A 22,473-nucleotide genomic window follows, 5' to 3' on the forward strand; every position below is an offset into this window, starting at 1 on the left:
TGTGTGTCTGTATTATACACAGAGCAGTGTGTGTCTGTATTATACACAGAGCAGCGTTTGTCTGTACTATACACAGAGCAGCGTGTGTCTGTATTATACACAGAGCAGTGTATCTGTATTATACACAGAGCAGCGTGTGTCTGTACTATACACAGAGTAGCATGTATCTGTATTATACACAGAGCAGTGTGTGTCTGTATTATACACAGAGCAGTGTATCTGTATTATACACAGAGCAGCGTGTGTCTGTATTATACGCAGAGCAGCGTGTGTCTGTATTATACACAGAGCAGCGTGTGTCTGTATTATACACAGAGCAGCGTATGTCTGTATTATACACAGAGCAGTGTATCTGTATTATACACAGAGCAGCGTGTATCTGTATTATACACAGAGCAGCGTGTGTCTGTATTATACACGGAGCAGCCTGTGTATATATTATACACAGAGCAGTTTGTATCATGCGTGGAGCGGTATGTGTATGTGTATAATACACAGAGCACTGTGTGTGTATAGCAGTGTTATACACAGAGGAAAGTGTAGCATGAAGAGTGTGAACTGCAGTGAAGACTGGGCTCTCCAAGTGCGAAGGGGGGGGCAGGGAGGGAAAAGTCTGTGAGCTGCATGGATATAATGAGGGAGAGAGTGAGTGTCTGTGTGTAAGTGTATGGGTTAGAGAGAGTGTGTGTATGTGTGTAAGCGCATGGGTTAGAGAGTGTGTGTGTGTGTGTAAGCGCATGGGTTAGAGAGTGTGTGAGTAAGTGTATGGGTTAGAGTGTGTGTGTGTGTGTGTGTAAGCGCATGGGTTAGAGAGTGTGTGTGTGTGTAAGCGCATGGGTTAGAGAGTGTCTGTGTGTGTAAGTGTATGGGTTAGAGTGTGTGTGTGTGTGTGTAAGCGCATGGGTTAGAGAGTGTGTGTGTGTAAGCGCATGGGTTAGAGAGTGTGTGTGTGTGTAAGCGCATGGGTTAGAGAGTGTGTGTATGTGTAAGTGTATGGGTTAGAGAGCATCTGTGTGTGTGTAAGTGTATGGGTTAGAGAGTGTGTGTGTATGTGTAAGTGCATGGGTTAGAGAGTGTGTGTGTGTAAGTGCATGGGTTAGAGAGTGTGTGTTTGTGTAAGTGTGTGGGTTAGACAGCGTATGTGTAAGTGTATGGGTTAGAGAGCGTCTGTGTGTGTGTAAGTGTATGGGTTAGAGAGCGTCTGTGTGTGTGTAAGTGCATGGGTTAGAGAGCGTCTGTGTGTAAGTGTATGGGTTAGAGAGCGTCTGTGTGTGTGTAAGTGTATGGGTTAGAGAGCGTCTGTGTGTAAGTGTATGGGTTAGAGAGCATCTGTGTGTGTGTAAGTGTATGGGTTAGAGAGTGTGTGTGTGTGTAAGCGCATGGGTTAGAGAGTGCGTGTGTAAGTGCATGGGTTAGAGAGTGTGTGTATGTGTAAGTGTATGGGTTAGAGAGTGTCTGTGTGTGTAAGTGCATGGGTTAGAGAGTGTGTGTGTGTGTGTGTGTGTGTGTAAGTGCATGGGTTAGAGAGTGTGTGTGTGTAAGTGCATGAGTTAGAGAGTGTGTGTGTGTGTAAGTGCATGGGTTAGAGAGTGTGTGTGTGTAAGTGCATGGGTTAGAGAGTATGTGTGTGTGTGTGTGTGTGTGTGTGTAAGTGCATGGGTTAGAGAGTGTGTGTGTGAGTAAGTGCATGGGTTAGAGAGTGTGTGTGTGAGTAAGTGTATGGGTTAGAGTGTGTGTGTGTGTGTGAGTAAGTGCATGGGTTAGAGAGTGTGTGTGTAAGCACATGGGTTAGAGAGTGTGTGTGTAAGTGCATGGGTTAGAGAGTGTGTGTATGTTGTTGGAGCGAGTATGTGTCGGTGTATACAGTGTGTGCAATAGCGTGCATGGGTCAGCCGGCACCTTCTGGCCTGGAGGGTAGGAAAAGCCGAGTGGCCTCTTATGTCTCCCACCCCACTCAGGTACGTACGCACACACATAAAGACATTTACACACACACACACCCTTAGAGATCCACACTCATAGACACTCACACTCAAACATTCTCACTCTATCACACCTCCACATCATCACATGTCAACCATCAAAACTCAACACCCTTAACTTGTCTGGAGCCTTTCCTTTAACGCTGTTCTATTACTGCCGGGGTCCAGCCCTGCTTGAAGAATTTTGGACCAAGGTGACGACTGCACAGCCAATGAGTGTACGGTGTTAGCAATTAGCATATGTGTGTATGTGCTACCGTATGGTGTTAGCATGAGTGTGCGTTAGTACTTGGTCTTAACGTATTTGTGGGTGGGTGTTAATATCTCTTTAGAACGTTCCCAGGTATATTTATAATGTATAAAGAAGTTGGTGGACTCCCGCTTTAGTTAGTAAATATACAGTGCAGTGTCATACTATTGATAGAGCGCAGGTTTTTCTCAGTATTACACACCGCTCGGCATGTGTGCACCTGTATACTTTGTATTATACACAGACCATGGCTCACGTCTCTATTACATTAAGAGTATAGGTTGATCACGTATGAGCAGATGATCTTTCTCAGTGAATGGATCCCTTTCTCCGATTTGCATAAACCCACAGAAATAAAAACTTTCAGTTCTGCATTCCTCGGTATCAAAGTTACGCAGTCGTGGTTTTTTTTTTTAGGTCACCCCACAGAATTACAGGGAACGCAAGCGGATGAAACGAGGCAGAACAAAATATCTTATATCTTGCGGTATGCATAAAAATGTACTATGTGCAGAGCAAAATTCACATTTAATAAAGGCGGAAACAAACAAATCAGAATTTGTTTCACAAATAGCACATTTTAAAATGTTTAAAAGTTAAAATTTAGACACCTGCTTCATGTCCTACCTGAAACTGTGAGGTTCAACAAGAAAATCCATCTGACGGACCCAAATCTTTATCCATTTTTTCAGGATAGCCTTATACCGATCCCATGCATGCTCAAACTCCTTCACTGTATTAACAGCTACTTCTTCTGCTGGAAGGCTATTGCATGCATCCACTACCCTCTCAGTAAAGTACCATTTCCTGATATTACTTTTAAACCTTTGCTCCTCTTATTTAAAACGATGTCCTTTTAAATAAACTCTCTTCTTTTATCCTGTTGATTCCCTTTAAGTATTTAAATGTTTCTATCATATCTAGTATTTCTCCTACCCCGCAGCTCGCTCCATCTACCCTTCCTTACAATGGCTGCCCCAACCAATCAATATCTAAACATAATAACACAGTTTAATTGACTGTGTGTATTACATTTAAAATGTAGGTTTTGGGGAAAGTGACAGATTTTCTTTACTTTGTGTTGGCCCTATGTAATAAGAAGAGTGTAAGGGGCTTCATTATTGCCATGAAGTGTAGTGTGGTGTACATTGTCTATGGTACGTTCTGGGATCTGCTTTATTTGTTAACCCCTTAATGACAAAGCCTGTACATGTACAGGCTCAAAATGCATTGTTTTCAATGGGTTTAGGGACCGCCCATTGTCCTTAAGGGGTTAAAAGTTGTCAGGCTCACAGCTCTTATGGAAAGTCAAGTATATCGTAGATAACAATTCCTAAGTATTGGCGTTCATTGTCCCCAGAACCTATAATCCTCCCTCTGCAAGCTGAGTAGAGGACTTTGGCCAGTGACTGCACTCATCTCACCTGCCTGATAATCTAGCAGATTGTTTATATCACTACTGTTAGTATAAAGCTGGGATTTATACCTGAATTATCCAACTGCATCGGAGATAATTGATATGGGGACACCAAAATAACAGCTCTGCCTCATAACATAAATAGCCACAAATAGGGCCAAATAAACTTTTTTGGTCTTCTGCAGTTGAAAAACATGATGTTACGAAACAAATATTTCAGTTTTTCCTACTAGAAACAGGGCCTTAAACATACCTGAGAACTCCCCGGGTTGGACCAGGAGTCCCCTGGTGCGGTGCTACCTCCCGGAGTCTCTGGTTCACTACTCTCTTTCTCTGGGCAGGGGGAGTGGTGTTTATCTATGCCAATCCCCACCCACTTTCCAATATTGCCACACTGGCTAGCCCCGCCTCCATGGTTGGCTAGCCACGCCCATCCGCTAAGCCACTCCCCTGGAAGAAGGAGTAGCTTGCCCTGCATATGCTCATTATACCCCAATACCCGGAGCCTCATTATTATATTTATGCCAATTAAATTAAAGCCCGTCAGATCACCCTCCACGCCATTCTCCCCCCTTTCTTGGCTTTACACCGGCTATTCTCCACTTAATCTTAGCACAAAAGAAGAGGAAGAGCCACCCGGTCACTGTGACTTTTATTCTCCTTTGAAGTATAAAAAATAGATTTATCATCCATCGTTGTATTTTGGAGCGATGTTTAAGTGAAAGGACCAGTCCATTCCTATTTTCATGTTAAATGTATATTGCAGTCCATTTTGCATGAACTCCTGCATGAAAAGCAGGACTCTCTAGGCACTCTCTGGATTCTGTCTCATTTCCCTCTTCCAATTGGCTGACGCTACTAAAAGCAGGAAGCAGATTTAAGTACACTTCCTGTACTTCCCTGCTCTGTATCAATCAACTGGTGGCAGCAAATTACATGCAATATAGCTGAGCCCTGATATTCAACCATTATACCCCCATTGAAAAAGAAACTGCATTCTCATTGACTGCAATAGGAATGCTGTGTGCAGCATGTACAGGAAGTGTACTTCAGTATGCCTCCTGTTTACACTTCCTGCTTTCAGTAGTGGCACGTTGCAGGAAAAGGAGGATAAATCATTCTTGCTTTTACATGCACTTTCATGCAGCACAATAAGTGTGCAAAAAGATGACTAAAGATGCATGAAACCTTTACCTACAAGCATACGTGTTGTTTTGAACACGAGACATACCCGCTGTCTATGTGCTGATACGTGTTACATGTGAGATCTTACAGCATCAACATACCCAGCCACAGCCAGGTTCTGACACAGCTGTAGGCGCTTTCCCCATGCTTTAATAATTGAGTGGGATGTTGCTCTGATGCCAAAAGATCTCCTTACATTTGCTACGTGTCGGCTGGCAAGGATTAGAGCGCAAGCTCTGCAGGCTTTTATCTCTGTTAGGGGATGCTGTGTCCGAGTACCCCTGTATAACACCTGACACGCTGCCCAGGTCTGTGTGACATGAGTGACGGATGCCGCTGATAACACCGGAGCACAGCCGAGGCGATAAGTCACATCACGCCACCCCACGCTGACAGCCTGAAGACATTACCCAGTCCAGGTGCAGGACTACAATTCCCAGCATCCACTGGCTATGATTGATGGGATTCATAGTTAACCGCTGTTCTCCCTCCAGCCAAACTGTCAGTCGCCCCTCTTTCAGGCTCCAGCACCCCCCATTGTATTAATTAGCCCTCTGTATAAATACATCCCATCTATCCTGTCTTCTTAACCCAGTCTCTCCATTATTTTACCCACATAATGCCTCCTCTCCTCCATCGGAGTGTGTCTCTATTTTATTACTAGCATGCACCTCCCATAGATTTCAGCGTCCCTCTCCTCCTCTCCCTTTATTCTTCCCTCCCTCCTCTCTTGCTGTCTGCTCTCCCCACCGTGTCAATCAGGTGGGGGGGGGGGGGTAGGGGGTGTTTTCTGGCTGCCTCCCAGCTCAGGATTATTCCCTCACGTCCTCCAGCTTCGAAAGATCTCCCAGGGCCAATGGAGAGGAGTCTGCCCCTGGTCCCTGGGCCATGATTGGTCCTTTTTCTCTGCTGATTGCCCTGGAAACCCCAAACAGGAGGGGGGGGGGGGAGGATGCTCAGGCAGGAGGGGATGTGTGAGAAGCCGGCGACATGTGGAGGTGCAGTTACTGAGTGACAGCAGAGAGTGGCAGTGTAAGTTACCTACAGCAGGTGAATTGGGGTAATATGGAAAACGAGGGAGTGGAGGGTGATATGGAAATGGGGAGGGAGGGCTGGAGATAGGGAGAACATATTTAGGGGGTTTCTTCAGACTGAGAAGAAAGGCAAAGGGGGAGGTAGGTGAAATGGGGGTGCAAATGACTGAAGGGGGGGTAGCCGTTACACGATTAAGCGGGAGTTATTCATTGACGGGGATTCTCTTTGACAGAGAGAAGAGGAGCAGGTAGGCTGTCGCCGGCGCCCCCAAAACATTTGAACCATGGGGATGGGGGGGCAGAACGAAGAGGACTGCGGCACCAGCTGTGTGAAAACCGAGGCTCGCTACAGCTGGGAGGAGATCCAGAAGCACAACTCCAGCACCGATAAGTGGCTTGTGATCGAGCGCAAAGTCTACAACATCTCCCAATGGATAAGGCGGCACCCTGGGGGCATGCGGGTCATTGGCCACTATGCTGGCGAGGATGCTACGGTGAGTGTGGAAGGCCCCTCTGGCAATGAAGTGGTTAAAATGTATCCGCAACCCTTCCCTTTACCACCGAGGTAACAATCGGCGAAATCTATCCATCATCTATGTGTCTATCATTTATCCATCTATCTATCCATTATCTATCTATCCCTCCGTCTATCTATCTATCTATCTATCTATCTATCTATCCATTATCTATCTATCCCTCCGTCTATCTATCTATCTATCTATCTATCCATTATCTATCCATTATCTATCTATCCCTCCGTCTATCCATCTATCTATCCATCCATCTATCTATCTATTCTTCATCAATCTATCAATCCAAAGAAATTAAAGACATTTATTGGCTAAATCATTTTGCATAAAAGAGGTAAATGTAATAAATAATAAAAGGTATTTGTTGTGACTATCACAGCAGTTTAGTGTGCGATGGTCTAAACGCCTCGCCTGGGGACCGCCATGTACCTGTAACACGGACCCGCACAGCTATTGTTCTCCGCGTGTTGTGTGTCTGTAATTTGGAAAGCGAGGGTGCCCCGGAGCTGTGAATGGAGAAGGTCCCGCCACGCTCGCCTCTCACGCAAGCTTACATCTCAGATTCCAATTTGAATGTACCCTCTGTGCTTGTCATCAGGTGTGTTACCATAGCATCCGACCCATTCGGCCCATTTTAGCTGCTTTAAACGATCAGAACTTGCTTTACCACTCCTGCTGTTTTGCTTAGCTACCACGCTCAGAAAAACCCCAGTAAAGTAAAACTTCCTTACATGACATAAGTTTTGCTATAAGCTTCAAAGAGGGATGCAAAGGGTTACTTCCAGATCCTTATTACAAGATAAGAATAACTGAAGTTAGAAAACCTTTTTCCTGATATTTTTATTTTTATTGAACACATACTTTTATTTATTTACTTTTTTTGGGGGGGGGTTGTAATATAAGGAAAGTGATCATTAACCAAGGGACACGACATAGGCGCGAACCAAAGAAAGGACAGCTCTTCGGAGGGCTAAAGACTGGCGCTGAACGGGTTAAACATCGGGCCGCTCCTCTTTGTTAATCTGTTCAGCGTTGACACTAGAGGAGTCCCTACATCCACAAGTGCCTCTGAACGCAGCGCGAATCCATTCATCGGGCGCCCGGCGGGCGCGTAAACCGGCACACAGTCTCCCGGCACACGGTGGGACCCCTAGGACACAGCTTGCCGGGGAGAAATAAGGCGCTTGGCGTGGATAGTCATTAAGAGCTCGTTAATGTGATGTAACCTCTCTAAACACGCTTTAGGCTAAAAGTGTCACCCGTACAATAATTCAGCGCCGTGCGATGTGATTCTTAAGTAAACCGTGATGTTCCGTGTGTTCCATGCGTGTGCATGCAGGCGTGTGTGTGTGTTTCGCGTGTTTGCGTACGCCTGTTCTAATATTTGCACAGTCTGCATGTATTTGCCGTTTTACAGATTCATCTGATAGTCTTTGTATTTTTTAAGCTGTGGCTTTTGGCCACATGCTTGTTAGCCCGACGCAGTATAGCGCTGTATGTCATATTTCACGTGCCCATAATGTGTATATTTTTATTTTATTATATATTATTATTATTATATATTATTATTATGTATATTTTTTATTTTTTATTTTATTTGTAGTTTATAGTATAAATGCAGTATTATAGTATAAAAAATGGAGATGCAGAATAAATGCTGTCAGATAATAAGTAACACGATCTATAGACATTATGATTGAGGTACAATAGGCGCAAACATAGAATTTTATTACAAAGACTAAAAATGTTTTTTTCATTTTTTTTACATATTTTTTATTTATTAATTTGATGGCAGATCTGCCTGTTTTTTCCTAAAGTAAAGACCTTTACCAGTTGTTGGTTCAGGAGCCATATCCATGTCCCATGTGCATTTCAATTCCCTCCCTGTATTAGCTTCTACCACTTCTGCTGGGAGGCTGTTCCACATATCTACCACTCTCTCAGTAAAGTAACACTTCCTCACATTACATCTAGTGGTATGACGTCGTTTCTGTGCACAAAAACTAGAGTTTGGGAATTTTTGCTGGTTTCATTACTTACAGCGATGTGTTATATTGTGAGGGTTGAAAGCCCACAGGAAGCAGAGGGCGCGCATGGTGCAGATGCTTATTTCGGTATGTCGCTCCGCTGTGCTGCAACGCTTTTAAAAATAAATGCAGCCTACAATCAGCAAATCAATATAAACCACGCGCAACGAGAGAGAAAATGCTGCTTACAAATGAATGAAGTCATTTTTCTTTTTTTAACCCTTTCCGTGGTCAGCAGGATAATTGTCACCATTGTGTATCGAGCACTTTGCACGCCTCTCCGGCGCGTCAAGGGTTAAGCGTCTCGCCCCTTGGATCAGGGTGAGGGGCCTGGAGTAACAATGTGTCACCGGCACCAGAAGATGCCGTCTACCCATCATGGTGCTGCTTGTGCAGTGCTAGCCGTCCACATACAGGAGAGGGGGCCGCCGAGGGCTGTGAGGATGGGGTTACTCCAGTTCATAGCCCGGCAGGCTACTGGCGGTCAGTAGCCGGCAGGGAGACAATAGACAGGGACACGCCACCCAAATATACTATACGTGACGCTATAACGGGGCACATGTACACATAAATACACAAAACACATTTCTGCCAAATAATAAACACAGAAATGCTAATTTAACATAAATAATACGTGCATCGAATTCCCAGCATTAACCACTTAGTGTCTGTATTTTCAGAGCATTTCGTGGCTCATGGAGAATTTTAATTAAAGCCACCAACGGCGATAAAATGAACAAAAGTGATGTTAAAAAATATTTACTTTTCATTACTTAATGCACGGAAGCGTTAGTGATAATACGGTATTTAACAATGAATATATACGGAGAATTTGTCAGCAGATAAAAAACATGTGGCCCGTCTAGTCTAAAATCTTGAATTCAGGATAGTTTTATGCTTATCCCATGCATGTTTCATTTCCCTCGCTGTATCAGCCTCTACCACTTCTTCAGGGAGGCTGTTCCACTTATCTACCACCCTCTCAGTAAAGTTTATGACCTCACATTTCACCTTGTTTGAAATAAACTCCCCCCCCGTACTTTTATAAATCCCTTTTTTATATTAAAGTGTTTCTATGAACCACTTGAATATCAGCTAAGCCCCATTTGCTGTGTGCATACATCCCATGTGTCCCTCTTCTGTAGAAACAGTCCCTCTTTGGGACCTTAATCCCCATTATGTCTCTCTTTTTTAGGTGCTTATGATGTTTGGTGGGTTTGGCATGGATCACAGTGTTCAATGTCTTCAAAAGTAACAATAATGTGTATATAAACATCTAATAACATGTTTATAAACTACATCAAATTGTGTAAACAAACAAAACATTACTCAGTTTCTAAATGCTTTTGCTTAGATAGGCAAAAAAGCTATCAATAGGTATTGTAGAGCCCCGCCCTTAACCACACCCCCTTTCCCCATTGAGAATTTTGGTAGTAATGCTATACATTAGTTTCATATAGAAGTTGGAGTATGTACTTGTGCTTTAATGACGTTGGATTTACGAAGCGTGTAATAATAATCTTATTATATGCTTTCTCCCGTAGGAAGCGTTTCAGGCCTTTCATCCGGACCAAAACTTTGTCAGGAAATTTCTGAAGCCGCTTTACATTGGGGAGCTGGCTGAGGGCGAGCCAAGCCAGGACCGCGGAAAGAACGTGAGTCTGAGAACATTGATGTCGTAGCGCACGGACGGCAGTGTGATGTCATAATAATAATAATAAGCCATATTGCCCCTTGGGCTGAAAAAAAATTGTCTGCTCTTCCCGGTTTAAGTTCCTCTGCCAGTGAAACGGTTAAACGTAACATGTCCAGGGAGGCAGTCGGCTGGACTCAGTCTGTTCACTAACTTCAAAGGCTGGATCTCAACCGCTATGTTGTTCTTTCGCAGTCTGTGCTTTGTGGTTTTTGCGCAGACTGGGAGGGGATGTCAAACGGTCGCATGGAACATGTATAACGTATAGCAAACTAGCCACGGCAGCATGAGGCGGAATGTCTGCGCTGCTTAACGTCTGTTGGATACATAGTGTTGTAAAGCAGAAAATCTTCTTGTTCCTATATAAGGGTCTCTGTGATTGCAGATTACCCTGGGCATGAATGGGGTTAATGCGGGGAAAAGCCTTGCATGCCCTGGTAAAACAATCATCGTGTTCCTCCATTATTGATGCTCCTTCATTGTTCTTAGAAGTATGGATCAGTAGCCGGGCTCTTGAATTATTAATCACATTAAGGAACTGCCTCTCTCCCTGACCTCAGCTGAAATCCGAGACGCCATTCCACATAATAACGGTGTTCGGTCGGATAAGCGTGCCGCTCCTGGGGATCCGAGGACTGGCAGTAGGGGGATTTTATTAAAAGTGGTGTAATCACTATAGTAACCAACAGAATGTTCCTGCTAATTGGACAATTCAGGACATACATCACTGAGTGATAACATGTAACATGAGAGATGTAGAGCATCATTACATAGGACAGGGGCCTCCAACGTGCGGCCGTCCATAATGCTCTTTCAGCTAAGGGGCTGGCTGAGGAGTATGGGAGATGTAGTCCTGCAGCAGCTGGAGGGCCGCACGTTGGACGCCCCTGACATAGGACATCAGGTTATCAGGGTGTGCATTAAGACATTGTGCGTTATTATGTGTGTGAGACGCAAACTATCAAGGAGCAATGCGTGTCCGCGCTACATTACTCTTGCCCTTGTCTCTTTTCCCGCAGGCGCAGCAAGTGGAAGACTTCAAAGCGCTGCGTAGAACAGCGGAAGAAATGGGACTTTTCAACGCAAGCTCCGTCTTTTTCTCACTGTACCTGGCACACATTCTGTTGCTGGAAGTCCTTGCCTTTCTCACTTTGTACCACCTTGGCACTGGCTGGATACCAACTTTAATCTGTGTGCTACTCCTCGCAACCTCCCAGGTGACCAAGTCTATCCAAACAAACACAAAATAAGTTACCCATTCCACCTTTAGCCCAATTTGTCGAATGGTGGTGCATGTTTTGTTTTCCCACTCAACATAATTTGTAGGATTCAGAGGTACATCAGCAGGGGTGAGCCTAGGGTTACTGGTGCCTGGGTACAGAATTTCTTGGTGCCACCTCCCTGTGGCAAGTAACACACACACTCACATATACCCCTACACATACTAATATGCCTACTCTAACATCATATGCTTACACCATACACTAACACACACCTGCTCACACTAACACCATATGTTAGCACCCCCTGACATCATACTCTAATGTGCACACACTCTAACACCACACACTTTGACTGTGCCAAATACATCTTAAAGTTTAATCAAGGAACGGAATTAGTTCCAACACAAGTGTCCAAAAAAGAAAGCATGTAATGCTACAAAACAAGGCAGAGGAAAGTGTCCCCCCCATTATGTGAGCTATTAATAAATACATTAATCCTAAACCCATGTCTATTCCATTGAACTAGCATGGCTGCCCTCAACCACAAAATAATAATTCTATATACTATACATATGTCCCATGCAATACTATCAACAGCCAATGCCTTGCCCGTCCCAGGGGGCTGCTGGCCGAGAGCACCCCAAGCTAACCTGATCTGCCACTCCACAGATGTGTGGACATGACCCACACCAACCTCCTTATTTTATTTCCAAGTCACCTGCTCCAAGTTACAGATCATGTCCTCTTCCAGGTCACCTTACAGTAACCCCTGTCATGTCCCCATCAGCCCCTGTCATGTCCCCATCAGCCCCTGTCATGTCCCCATCAGCCCCTGTCGTGTCCCCATCAGCCTCTATGTTGTCCCCATCAACCCCTACTTTGTCAATGTTAAATATTGTGATCTTGTCTCTTCAGGCCCAGGCCGGCTGGCTCCAGCATGATTTTGGTCACCTTTCTGTATTTAAGAAGTCAAAATGGAACCATATTGCTCACAAATTTGTCATTGGCCAACTCAAGGTGAATGTTGGGGTGCGATAATGGGTTATCATATAACGTTATAAAATAATAGGCCTCCTAGAAATTGTAATGAAAGTTATATAAATAAATGTATCCCTATAAATCAAGGTGTTTTGGTCCTTAGAGTATATGGGATTAATCTTGTTCTCGGCCATGTCTTCCTGCAGGGAGCCTCCGCTAACTGGTGGAATCATCGTCACTTCCAGCACCACGCCAAGCCCAACATATTCACCAAGGATCCAGATGTAAACATGGTCCATATTTTTGTGTTGGGAGATACGCAGCCGGTGGAGGTATTCCTTCAATCCAAGCCACTCTTTGGGAGAACGTGTGTGTGTGTGTGATGCATTATGTATTTTTTATTTATTGTAGCCATTCCCATTTTTGCAAATGGTTTTTAGAAACATTATTGCAAATGAATTTTATATTAGAAGTACAGGTCAGGGTAGACGTATATCAAAGCAGTGGTTGGGAAGCCAGAAAACAGGATAGCCAAGGTCAAACCGGATCAAACACAGGATCAATAGTGGAGAAATACCAAGAGTGTGACGTCACTATTCTGAAAGCACATCCGTGGCCATCTTGTGTGTGGCGCAGCTTCACACGAGGCCTTGGCCGGTGGCTGTAGTAAGAAGAAAGTGGAGGAGGAGCAGGAGAGGACCTGTAGACTACAGAAGGATCCCGCGAGCGACGTGGGACTCTGGACGGTAGATGTCCCGGTCGGCAGGTCTGAGCAGCAGACCTCACAGTGCCGGCAGGAGGCTTACCTTGGCAGCGGCTAGGTGACAGACACACTTTCTTGGGGGTGTTAGTCCCAGTAAGTCTCTCACCCTTATTTTTTGTACTGACTCTTATTCTACTAGCTTTATTTTGAACAAAATAATATTTTAAGCATGACAATTTAAAAATAAGTAAGATTGTGTATTTGGGACATTTGTTCATATGTACAGTATGTAACATATATGTGAAATTAGGAATGTCTGTTGAAGTGTGTATGCATTTGTGTGTAAGGGGCAGTGTGTATATGTACGTGTGTGTGTGTGTGTGTGTGTGTTACTGCCCAGGATGATATGATGCCCCCACCACCAAAACCATGTCCACCAAAATCACATGCAGACACACAAACACAGACATACACACACATGTACCCACACACCCAGGCAGACACACTCACACACATGCCTAGACACATGCTAACATACCCAGACAAACATGCTTAGGTAACCAGACACACATACTATCATACCCAGAAAGACACACAAATTCAGGCAGACAAACGCACGCACACATGTACCCAGACACACACACAAACCCAGACAGACATACATGCACACATACACACCAGTAAACACACACACCCTTAGACACACCCACACACATGTCCAGGCACCTGATACCATGCCCAGACAGACACACACACATAACCAGACACACACACACATGTACCCACATTACGTGACATCGTTCAACCCTGCCTCCTTCTTGAAAATAGGGGCATAAACAGGTAAGCCAGAGGTGAGGCATGATACCGGCTTTCTTGGTGGGGGGGGGTTTTGCTCCATTGCTCCCCCCCCCATGTGCCCAAAGTGCCACCTGGATCCTCAGATCCTCCCTCCTACAGGCTTTTATCCTCCGAATGCCAGAACAATCTCCGCGTTGCTCACCATGTCGGCGTTCAGATGTTTAATTTCTGATAGTCTGAGTCACAATTTATTTCACAAAGTCTTTCATTTTCTCTCAATGTAAACTCACGTAGGCGGTAAGACTGCTTGATTCCGTTTCACCTTATTTTCCTCTTTTCAGTACGGGAAGAAGAAACTGAAGTATTTGCCCTATAATCACCAACATCAATATTTCTTCCTAAGTGAGTAACGGATCTATTATAAGACGTAGTAAGTGGGCGCTCAGCAGCGTGAGTGGGAGCATGCAGACGGTGACACAGAGAGTAGGCTGAGGTTTAACACTTTAGGAGCCAAGCAAGTAGACAATATATTAAGCTGCGACGTGGACCTCATCATTCTGGATGTTATTCGCCTTAAAGTAGAGCTACCTTTTTCCATTAACAGCCAACCATATTCTGCAGGGTTGCGGTAAAACCAGTGCTGCCCTGCATCATGCATTTTGGATGAGTGTCCCCAGTTCAAGGGACCTTCAGAACGCCCTAGACCATGGCTTCCCAACTCAATCCTTCGAGGCCTGCTGAGGGCCACAATTTTTGAGGCCCTACTCTTTTTTTCAGCAAGGAGCCACAGAAGTCCTGTTCTGTTTGTGGCTCTTCACAACCGAGCTGTGCAGCCCTTCCCTAAACTAAAAGAGCCTCTTTACGGGCGAGTTTATGGGCTTGTCCGAGGCAGGGGAACTCATAATCGATTTAGGGTTACACCTTAATACCTCCTTCGCCCTTCCTAATACGGAAAGCTCATCTCATCCCTTTTTTAGTCACCGGATGTTTAATATGTAATGTGTAATATGCTTTATACGCTATAAACACATAAAAAGTGCCCAGGAGCCAGTACTAGTAACCAGGACATCTTTTCTCTATCTGCTTTCAAAGCCAAGCAGATTATGGAGGGGGGAGGGGTAAATTACGTACCGTATTATAAAAATGAATATTAAATAGCAGCTGGAACGGAGAAGACTGCGTCGTGTCCAGCACTGCCTGTAATGCATCTGGTTGTCTAGAGATAAAACCTTAAAAAAACCGCGTGTTCCGCAAGGCCTGAGTGGGTGGAACGTGAATTGAGGTCCTGTCAACCACCCTGTAATCAGTAATGCCCTAATTAATGATGGAATAAGACTTAAACCCACAGCTCTCCGCAGTACAGCCAGGGCTAGAATCATTATATTTACTTCGGGTATAAGGATATTAGCAGCGGAGGGGATCTTTTGGTATAATAATGCTTTTAATATGGGATGATGATATGGCGACATTTGAAGATGTGAGATAAGTGATGTGATACAGCGACACGGGGGGGGGGGGTGAGATAATTTAGGCTTTTTAGGCACAGCACTAAGGATATGCACCATTTGTCACCTACTCTGATCTTATTTATATTGTAATTTCGCTATTACAACAAATCAATAAGCCCATCCAAAGTAAAGGTGCTGTTCCACTTGGACACATCAGTGGCTACTTTTGTGCCACATGACAATGAAGTGTGGCTGGCCAAAACTATGAAAACGTTTGGAATACTAAACTATCTTCTGGGAATGGATTAGGCATGTAGCATTGGGATAAGAATTTGGTTACAAAATTGCTTAATTCAGCAGAATAGGTAGAACAGCACCTTTAATTTCTTTACGTATCAAATACGGTCTTCTGAGTATAGCTTTTAGCAGTTATCTGTTATACCCAGGCATGGATTGGTCATAAGGCAATAACCATTGGAGGGATTTGTTTTAAAATGACTATTAATATTGTATTTATTCTAACATCACTCACGTGAATGTCTATAGTGAGGCCATCTTTCTTTTTGTTTCATGCAGTTGGACCCCCGTTGCTAATCCCTGTATATTTCACTGTTCAAATTATGAAAACTATGATAACACGCAAAGATTGGGTGGTGAGTAGTCGTTAAACCTCCTAATAGCTGTCCTGTACGTTAAACACCGTAAAGATTTATTAGGCTATTAAGAGTTGAAGGCTTCTGTGGCATCTGATGATGAGCATGGCAAGGGCATCAGTGGACAAATACCCCTGGGGTCATCTGATTTGTGATTTGACTGCCCCAAAATGTTTTCCTTCCACATGAATCCGCAGTAAAATACAGAATTCCAAACCTCATCGGATCCTTTTCTGTTTGGTACGAGATAATGGGCTTTATGTATAAACAGCAGTTCCGAGGCAGAAGTTCTATATTTGGAACTGTCTCCATAGAAACCAATGGGGATGTTCATGTTCGTCTTGCCCCACATCTGCTCTTTGTAAATACAGACCTACAATGGACTTGTCCCGGACAAGGGCGTTTTCCCATTCTCCGAACATGGTTTTTGGTTGCCATTTTTTTTTTTCCTGGGCTTGCTAGCCATGCTGAAAGAAGCCACCCTGTCCTTAAATAACGCGCAGAACCCGTGATGTATACGTATTATTTCTCTCCTGCAGGATCTGGCATGGTCTTTATCTTATTACACTCGTTTTCTCATCACTTTTATTCCCTTCTTTGGATTATTTGGCTCTATAGCTCTGCTCACATTAGTCAGGTGAGTGAACATAAAATCATAATACTTGTATAAATACACGTGCTGTCACATATATATACTGTATATAAAATATATTGTGTATATTTGGGCTGATCTCCAAATGACAACGAGCCATACCAATAATGGATTTTATGTATGGCAAGGTCATTATATGATAATTAGATATCATTAAATATCCCGGGCCACAATAATAACCCCTTTGCATTGCAATGAATGGTGATTTAAGATCTATGATGGACGTTATTCCCCACAATCCGTAGGTTCTTGGAGTCGCACTGGTTTGTGTGGGTGACGCAGATGAACCACATTCCAATGGAAATTGACCATGAAAAGTATCGAGACTGGCTGAGTAGTCAGGTGAGTGAATTCTGAACCTGTCACACTGACATTCTCCTCGATGTGGTCTTGTTTGTATACTGGCTGGCTATAGATGCCATAATCCACTCCTGATAGCCCACGGTCACTAACATTTAGCATCCACCGCCTCCCGAGCACCTTAATGGAAATTTTTTGGACATAGTCTACCGTTGATAGGTTTGGGGTCACTTTGCTGTTTTTATGGAAAACAAGGAAACTTCTAGCTGTAACAAAATTGCAAAAGGGTTTTCTAACGATCAACACAAGCGAACACAACGTGGCATTGGAAAACAGGAGTGATGGGAGTGATAAAGGGCCTCTGTACGGCTATTAAGATATTCCATTACATAAGTAATGGGTGGTGATAGAAAACCCTTCCACTTAAAATTAAGGGGGTAGTAGAAGGATTATTAAACACTCATCTACAGTCACCACAGAAATCTCATGGTGCTGCCACAACCACAAGGGATTCTGGGTAGGTGCATGCAAATAAGGTCAACAATGATAACCTTTTGCCTCTATATATACCGGAGTTTTGTCTAAAGGCCGTCCTGTACAGCGGGCAATTACTTTCAATGGATCCATGTATAAAGTGGATATAAAGGCAAAAGGTGATCATTTTTAACCTTATTTGCATGCGCCTACCCAGAATCCCTTGTGGTTGTGGCAGCACCATGAGATTTCTGAGGGAAAAACACACCTTCTGGCTTGTCTGGTGTCTGTAGATGAGTGTGTAATAATGGTATTCCATTTAAAATCACTTACTAGCTACAATAGTCATTTATAACATTAACACCGTCTGCGCTGGGTTTTTGATCCATTTCATGTTATTTTAAGGGACAAAATGTGCTTTTCTTTGAAAAACAAGGAATATTGAACTGTAGTAGAGAGCCATTTTTCCAGTTGCATTATATGTAGCAGGATCTGGTGTGGGAATGTCGCTGGATGCAGAACATTCCGGATTCTGTACACCATTCTAGCCTGTCCTGGCCCCTGTCCGTGGTACTGACTGTACACGAAAGGGCGAAATCCCAAAGAAAACACCTTTTAGTCTCTATCTTTCCGAATGCCGTGTTCTCTCTAGAGCTACATTTATTTAGCTAGCTGTCATCACATGCACCATTACTGACATTACATGCAGATCTTAGATCTGGAAAGTTTACGCAGACACGTTTGCCACGCTCGATTAAACCAGAGGAAAATCCAACAGGAAATTCAACAAAAAGTCCTGCCATTTGCAATTTCCACCAGATTCGGACTTTGTTACAGGAAAAAATGTACATTATTTCCCCTAGATTTTATACCATTGCAGCTTCTTGCTTATTAAAACCACTTTATCTAGACAGGCTTAGATAATAATGGTTTTTTTTTTCTTTTCAATATTGGCTATAATAAAAAGTCTGCTTATTCTAGAAAAAACAATAGCAGCCCAGTTTAAATTTAATGTTAAAAAGGGTGTTTAGTTGGCTAGATTTACCCATTTTGTGACCGTTTGCTTTTTATAACGTGAAGAACCAACTGTGGAGGCCAATAATTATTTTGCACATGGAGCTTTCTAGAGATGCCATGAACGAGTGGAACTTATAGACTTAACTGCTTTGCTCCTGGACCACACAGATGGTTGATATCTAAGGATCTGTCAATTATATCCACCTATGAATACAAAAGCCATAGTAGCTAGAAAACGTATTGCGTGTTCTTTTGTGTTGTTGTGTGACAATATATGACTTTTTTTTTCAGCTGGCAGCCACTTGCAATATTGAGCAATCCTTCTTTAATGACTGGTTCAGTGGCCACTTAAACTTCCAGATCGAGCACCAGTGAGTACCACCACGTTCATGCTGCTTACTCATGCTTACGCATTCTCAGCGATCTTCTCTTTCTCTGGCTTTCTATCTATTTTATTGTTTGCATGTCATTAGTGAAATCATACTTAGAAAGATGGGGTACTATTTAGATAAGAATGGTGCATATATACCATCTCAGATCAGAATAACAAACATGACACGGATATGTCTTCTCCGGTGACCTCTCAAGTGGCTTCACTCTATTTTGGGTTGTAAAAGGAGCAGTTCAGCATTGGATGTTGGAAGCCAGGTGGTGGAGAGATGCCAGGAGTCTTGAGACCTGGTCACGAGTCTATCACCGGTCTAAAGGAGAGATGGAGCAGTCCTCAGTATAAATATTATCATTGCACTAATTAGCAAAGAGGCGGTACCAACGCAAAATTAACTGCCACGTTGAACTGTACTGTATAGAATTGAGCTGTACAACACAGCACACACTACAGCGACCGCACTAAATACAGTTGTGATATGATAACGCAATTAAGGGTAATAATGCAGACATTACGCAGAATGGCACACAAATGTGACCTGATGTACAACCCAAGACGCTGTAACTCCGCTTAACAAGTGCTACTGAAAAGTTTGAAACGTTACCTATCTTATAAGAGGGATTCATTTAGGAGGAACTTCCAACTTACTTTATAAATCACCCTATAGACCGTATCCATATTTTTTTTTTATTACCGTGAACGCTGTTTCCTTATCACTCTGCAGTCTATTTCCCACCATGCCTCGACACAACTACTACAAGATCGCTCCTCTCGTTCGCTCCCTGTGCAAAAAGTACAACGTTCATTATGAGGAGAAGACTCTGAGCAATGCCTTCCGGGACGTTGTAGGGTGAGGAACTCTCGCTTGGTCTATGCACTTTCACTTACTTTTGTAATTTTGCACAAGAGTATTTTCAATGTGAAATTAATTGTAAACCTTAAACTTATTTGCGATGCCCTCAGACTGATAAAAAGTCCATGGAATTGCCCGAATATCTGGAAAGGTGCCCTACGATCATAATATGCGATACGTGTAATATGTATGTCTGTGTACATCCACCATGCACCATTATTAACCTTTATCAATTATTAAATCGATGGCACTTTGCCAAATGTTCCTAAGTGGCGATAAACCATATATTTGCCAAGTAAACAAATATAAAAATATTTACAGAGCAAAGTAAACTGGGCTTACTGCGCTATACGTATCTCCTTGTACAAATGTTCGTTGCCTGACAGCAGATTTACTTTCCAGCCAATATATCTTGACTTTTTTTCTCTCCCAAATATTTTGCTTTCTCCAATTCTTTTAGTACCCATTTTAATCCTATGTTTCTCCATCTCCAGGTCCCTGAAGAAGTCTGGCAGGTTGTGGTTAGATGCCTACCTCCACAAGTGATCCACCACTGGATTCATCCCACGTGGCCACCCTGATCTTAAATAATAACAATAATTCATACATATATTTTTTATTTTTTAGGTTTATAAAAAAAAAACTGCCTCAAAATTAAGGTCAGGGAGCCTTCTGGACCACATTTACTGCCGTAGAAACAAGGAGAACTTTGTGATGCAGAGCATTCTAGATTTTCAAGGCATCGAAGAAATTAGAAAAAAAATTGTAATATGTCGCAGCCTTAACCATAGAAAATGGAACACTAACTCAAGTCTCCGTAAATATGAAATAAAAAAACTCCGGTTTCTTCAATAAGTTCCTCTGTACAGGGATGAGCAATGTGTTGGCTCTTTGGAAGTAGATAATCATTGTCGAGAGAACCCCTCTAGTGCAAAAACGTATTACGTGCCCTTGTGGCATCAACATGGTTTAGAAATTCCAGAAAGAATGAGAAAGTTAAGGAGGAACCTAGAAAGTGAGAAGCAAGAGAACAGCTTAGAGAATTCACAAATCAGGACTGAATTGAACTTCTGTGTAAAGGATGAGGGGTCAGAGAGATAATACGAAGGGTTGAGAAGGAATCTAGAACATTAATGAGGGCACTGAATCTGAGAGGCTGTGAATTGGAAAGATGTACTAAAGAGTGGTAAATTAACACTTCCAGGCATTGAAAACTTCCATGTTACTCTTAGGAGCCAATTCATTAGCTTAAAATTGACTTCCCATAGAAAATGATGATTCTCACAGAGATAGATGTAGAATGTTACCTGTCCTACATCCATAGGGACTTTGGGTGCCTTCAGGCAGAGGTTAAGGATCAAGAAGGGGTCACTTTCCCTCCTCACGTTTGTGACCCGGCAAACATTATTGAATGAAAGGAAGAAAGAGGTAGACATGATAAACAATTTGAACAATAATGGAGGAAAGGTAAAATAAAGGAGATAAGTAAGGGAACTGAAATAAACTGCTTTGATTTTGCCTTTTCTATAGACACCACACACAGAGCCTTACAATACCCCATACTTCATCATTATAGCACAAGAAGGTCAGCTATGCCTTATCTCTCATGTTTTCTATACCATGTGTGGAATTACTACTTATACTTGCATGGCAGAGGGCAGCCAGCCTCCCTATAGGGACCACTGTTAATATTTTAACTCACTAGCAACTGTTAAGGATCTATGATATTCATTAGCCGCGCATTTCATAGCATGTATTGCTTGTTCTAACATTTCTAACATCTTATAACTTCTTTCCCAACCACTAGGTGAGCCTGCTTGGTAGGGTACTCTAAAGGGTGAGGCAGCCCATAACATTGTATGTCCCTGCCTGGCTAGGTGTGGGTCTGTGATCTCTAAGATCAATATCTACTGTTAAGACTAAGCCGCGGGATTGATGTTAATACTAAGAATCCACATAACCAAACATTCCATTTAAAGCAGTGTTAGTGCCCTACTTCCTTCCTTCCAAGTACCATTCGTTCAGTTATTGATCTGAGGTTTCCGGGGTTACAGGTATTGCAAGTTGAAAAATAGTGATCAACATTGTTATATTCTTCTTACCTCAGTCAATATGAACCTTCACTGACTTTACAGTCTTCCCATTTGGTGAATTTTTTGCAATACTTTAAGTTTCCTGGCAGGTAAATAGGTCATTAAGAATGGGAATAGATGGCATGCTCATTTAAGATAATGCATTAAGGCAGAATTCACTAAGCACTGAGTCAAAATACTTTATCTCAATGTATTAAGCAGAGCCAGGTTGGATCTTCATGAATGAGAAACTCTGACACAGTGACTTTCCCCAGTGTTGAGCCCTTGAATGGAACTTCAGTGAGATGCAAAAACTTACCATTTTCTCGCTTCTTAGTAAAAAAAATAACAACCCATATTGTTAGCTGATGATCATTTTATGCCAAAGTCATGAAGACCACACTGGAAATCGGATGATCATCTCCTGTGTTCTAATTCTGCTTTTCATCATCATAGCCGTGATTCCATACAGAGAATGTTAAGAATTATCTTTATATCAGTGAGCCTTAATACAGTTTATTGTGCATGTTCTCAGTTGATTGGGGACAGCTGACCAGTAATGGGTGGTCCTATTGGACCGTCTCTGATTTAGTTTACCGTCTTCTTTTCAAATGGTGCTCTTAGACATTTAGTCTGATACAGAGGATGTGCTCATGATTTTAATCTGTTTCTGTCTGTCAAATCATGGGTGATCTAGAACTTAGATTCCCATCAACAAGGGCCTCAAGATGACCAACCTTCAAGGGTACATCTGTTGGGTCCTGCTAACCCAGTTGCGTCATAAATAGATATCAGA

At 43.0% G+C, this 22,473-nt stretch overlaps 1 protein-coding gene across 1 annotated transcript; it reads left to right on the plus strand.

The window, feature by feature from the left end:
- Positions 1 to 6,152: 6,152 nt before the first annotated feature.
- LOC149276941 (fatty acid desaturase 2-like) lies at positions 6,153 to 20,151 on the plus strand. Its single transcript, XM_089503206.1, has 12 exons — positions 6,153 to 6,362; positions 9,970 to 10,080; positions 11,138 to 11,335; positions 12,257 to 12,358; positions 12,526 to 12,651; positions 14,162 to 14,222; positions 15,845 to 15,921; positions 16,461 to 16,558; positions 16,819 to 16,915; positions 18,656 to 18,735; positions 19,477 to 19,602; positions 20,100 to 20,151. The coding sequence occupies exons 1-12, from the start codon at positions 6,153 to 6,155 to the stop codon at positions 20,149 to 20,151; spliced, it is 1,338 nt and encodes a 445-aa protein (XP_089359332.1).
- The last annotated feature ends 2,322 nt before the right edge of the window (positions 20,152 to 22,473 follow it).

The sequence above is a fragment of the Sceloporus occidentalis genome, unplaced genomic scaffold (genome assembly GCF_023333645.1).
Source record: "Sceloporus occidentalis isolate IW3139 unplaced genomic scaffold, rSceOcc1.0.p SCAF_223, whole genome shotgun sequence".
Classification (NCBI taxonomy): domain Eukaryota; kingdom Metazoa; phylum Chordata; class Lepidosauria; order Squamata; family Phrynosomatidae; genus Sceloporus; species Sceloporus occidentalis.

Coding starts and splice junctions, on each gene's coding strand:
- LOC149276941 (XM_089503206.1), top strand. CDS start 6,153: ATGGGGATGGGGGGGCAGAACGAAGAGGACTGCGGCACCAGCTGTGTG. Junction 12,359..12,525: donor TTGTCATTGGCCAACTCAAG/GTGAATGTTGGG, acceptor GTCTTCCTGCAG/GGAGCCTCCGCTAACTGGTG. Junction 12,652..14,161: donor GAGATACGCAGCCGGTGGAG/GTATTCCTTCAA, acceptor TCCTCTTTTCAG/TACGGGAAGAAGAAACTGAA.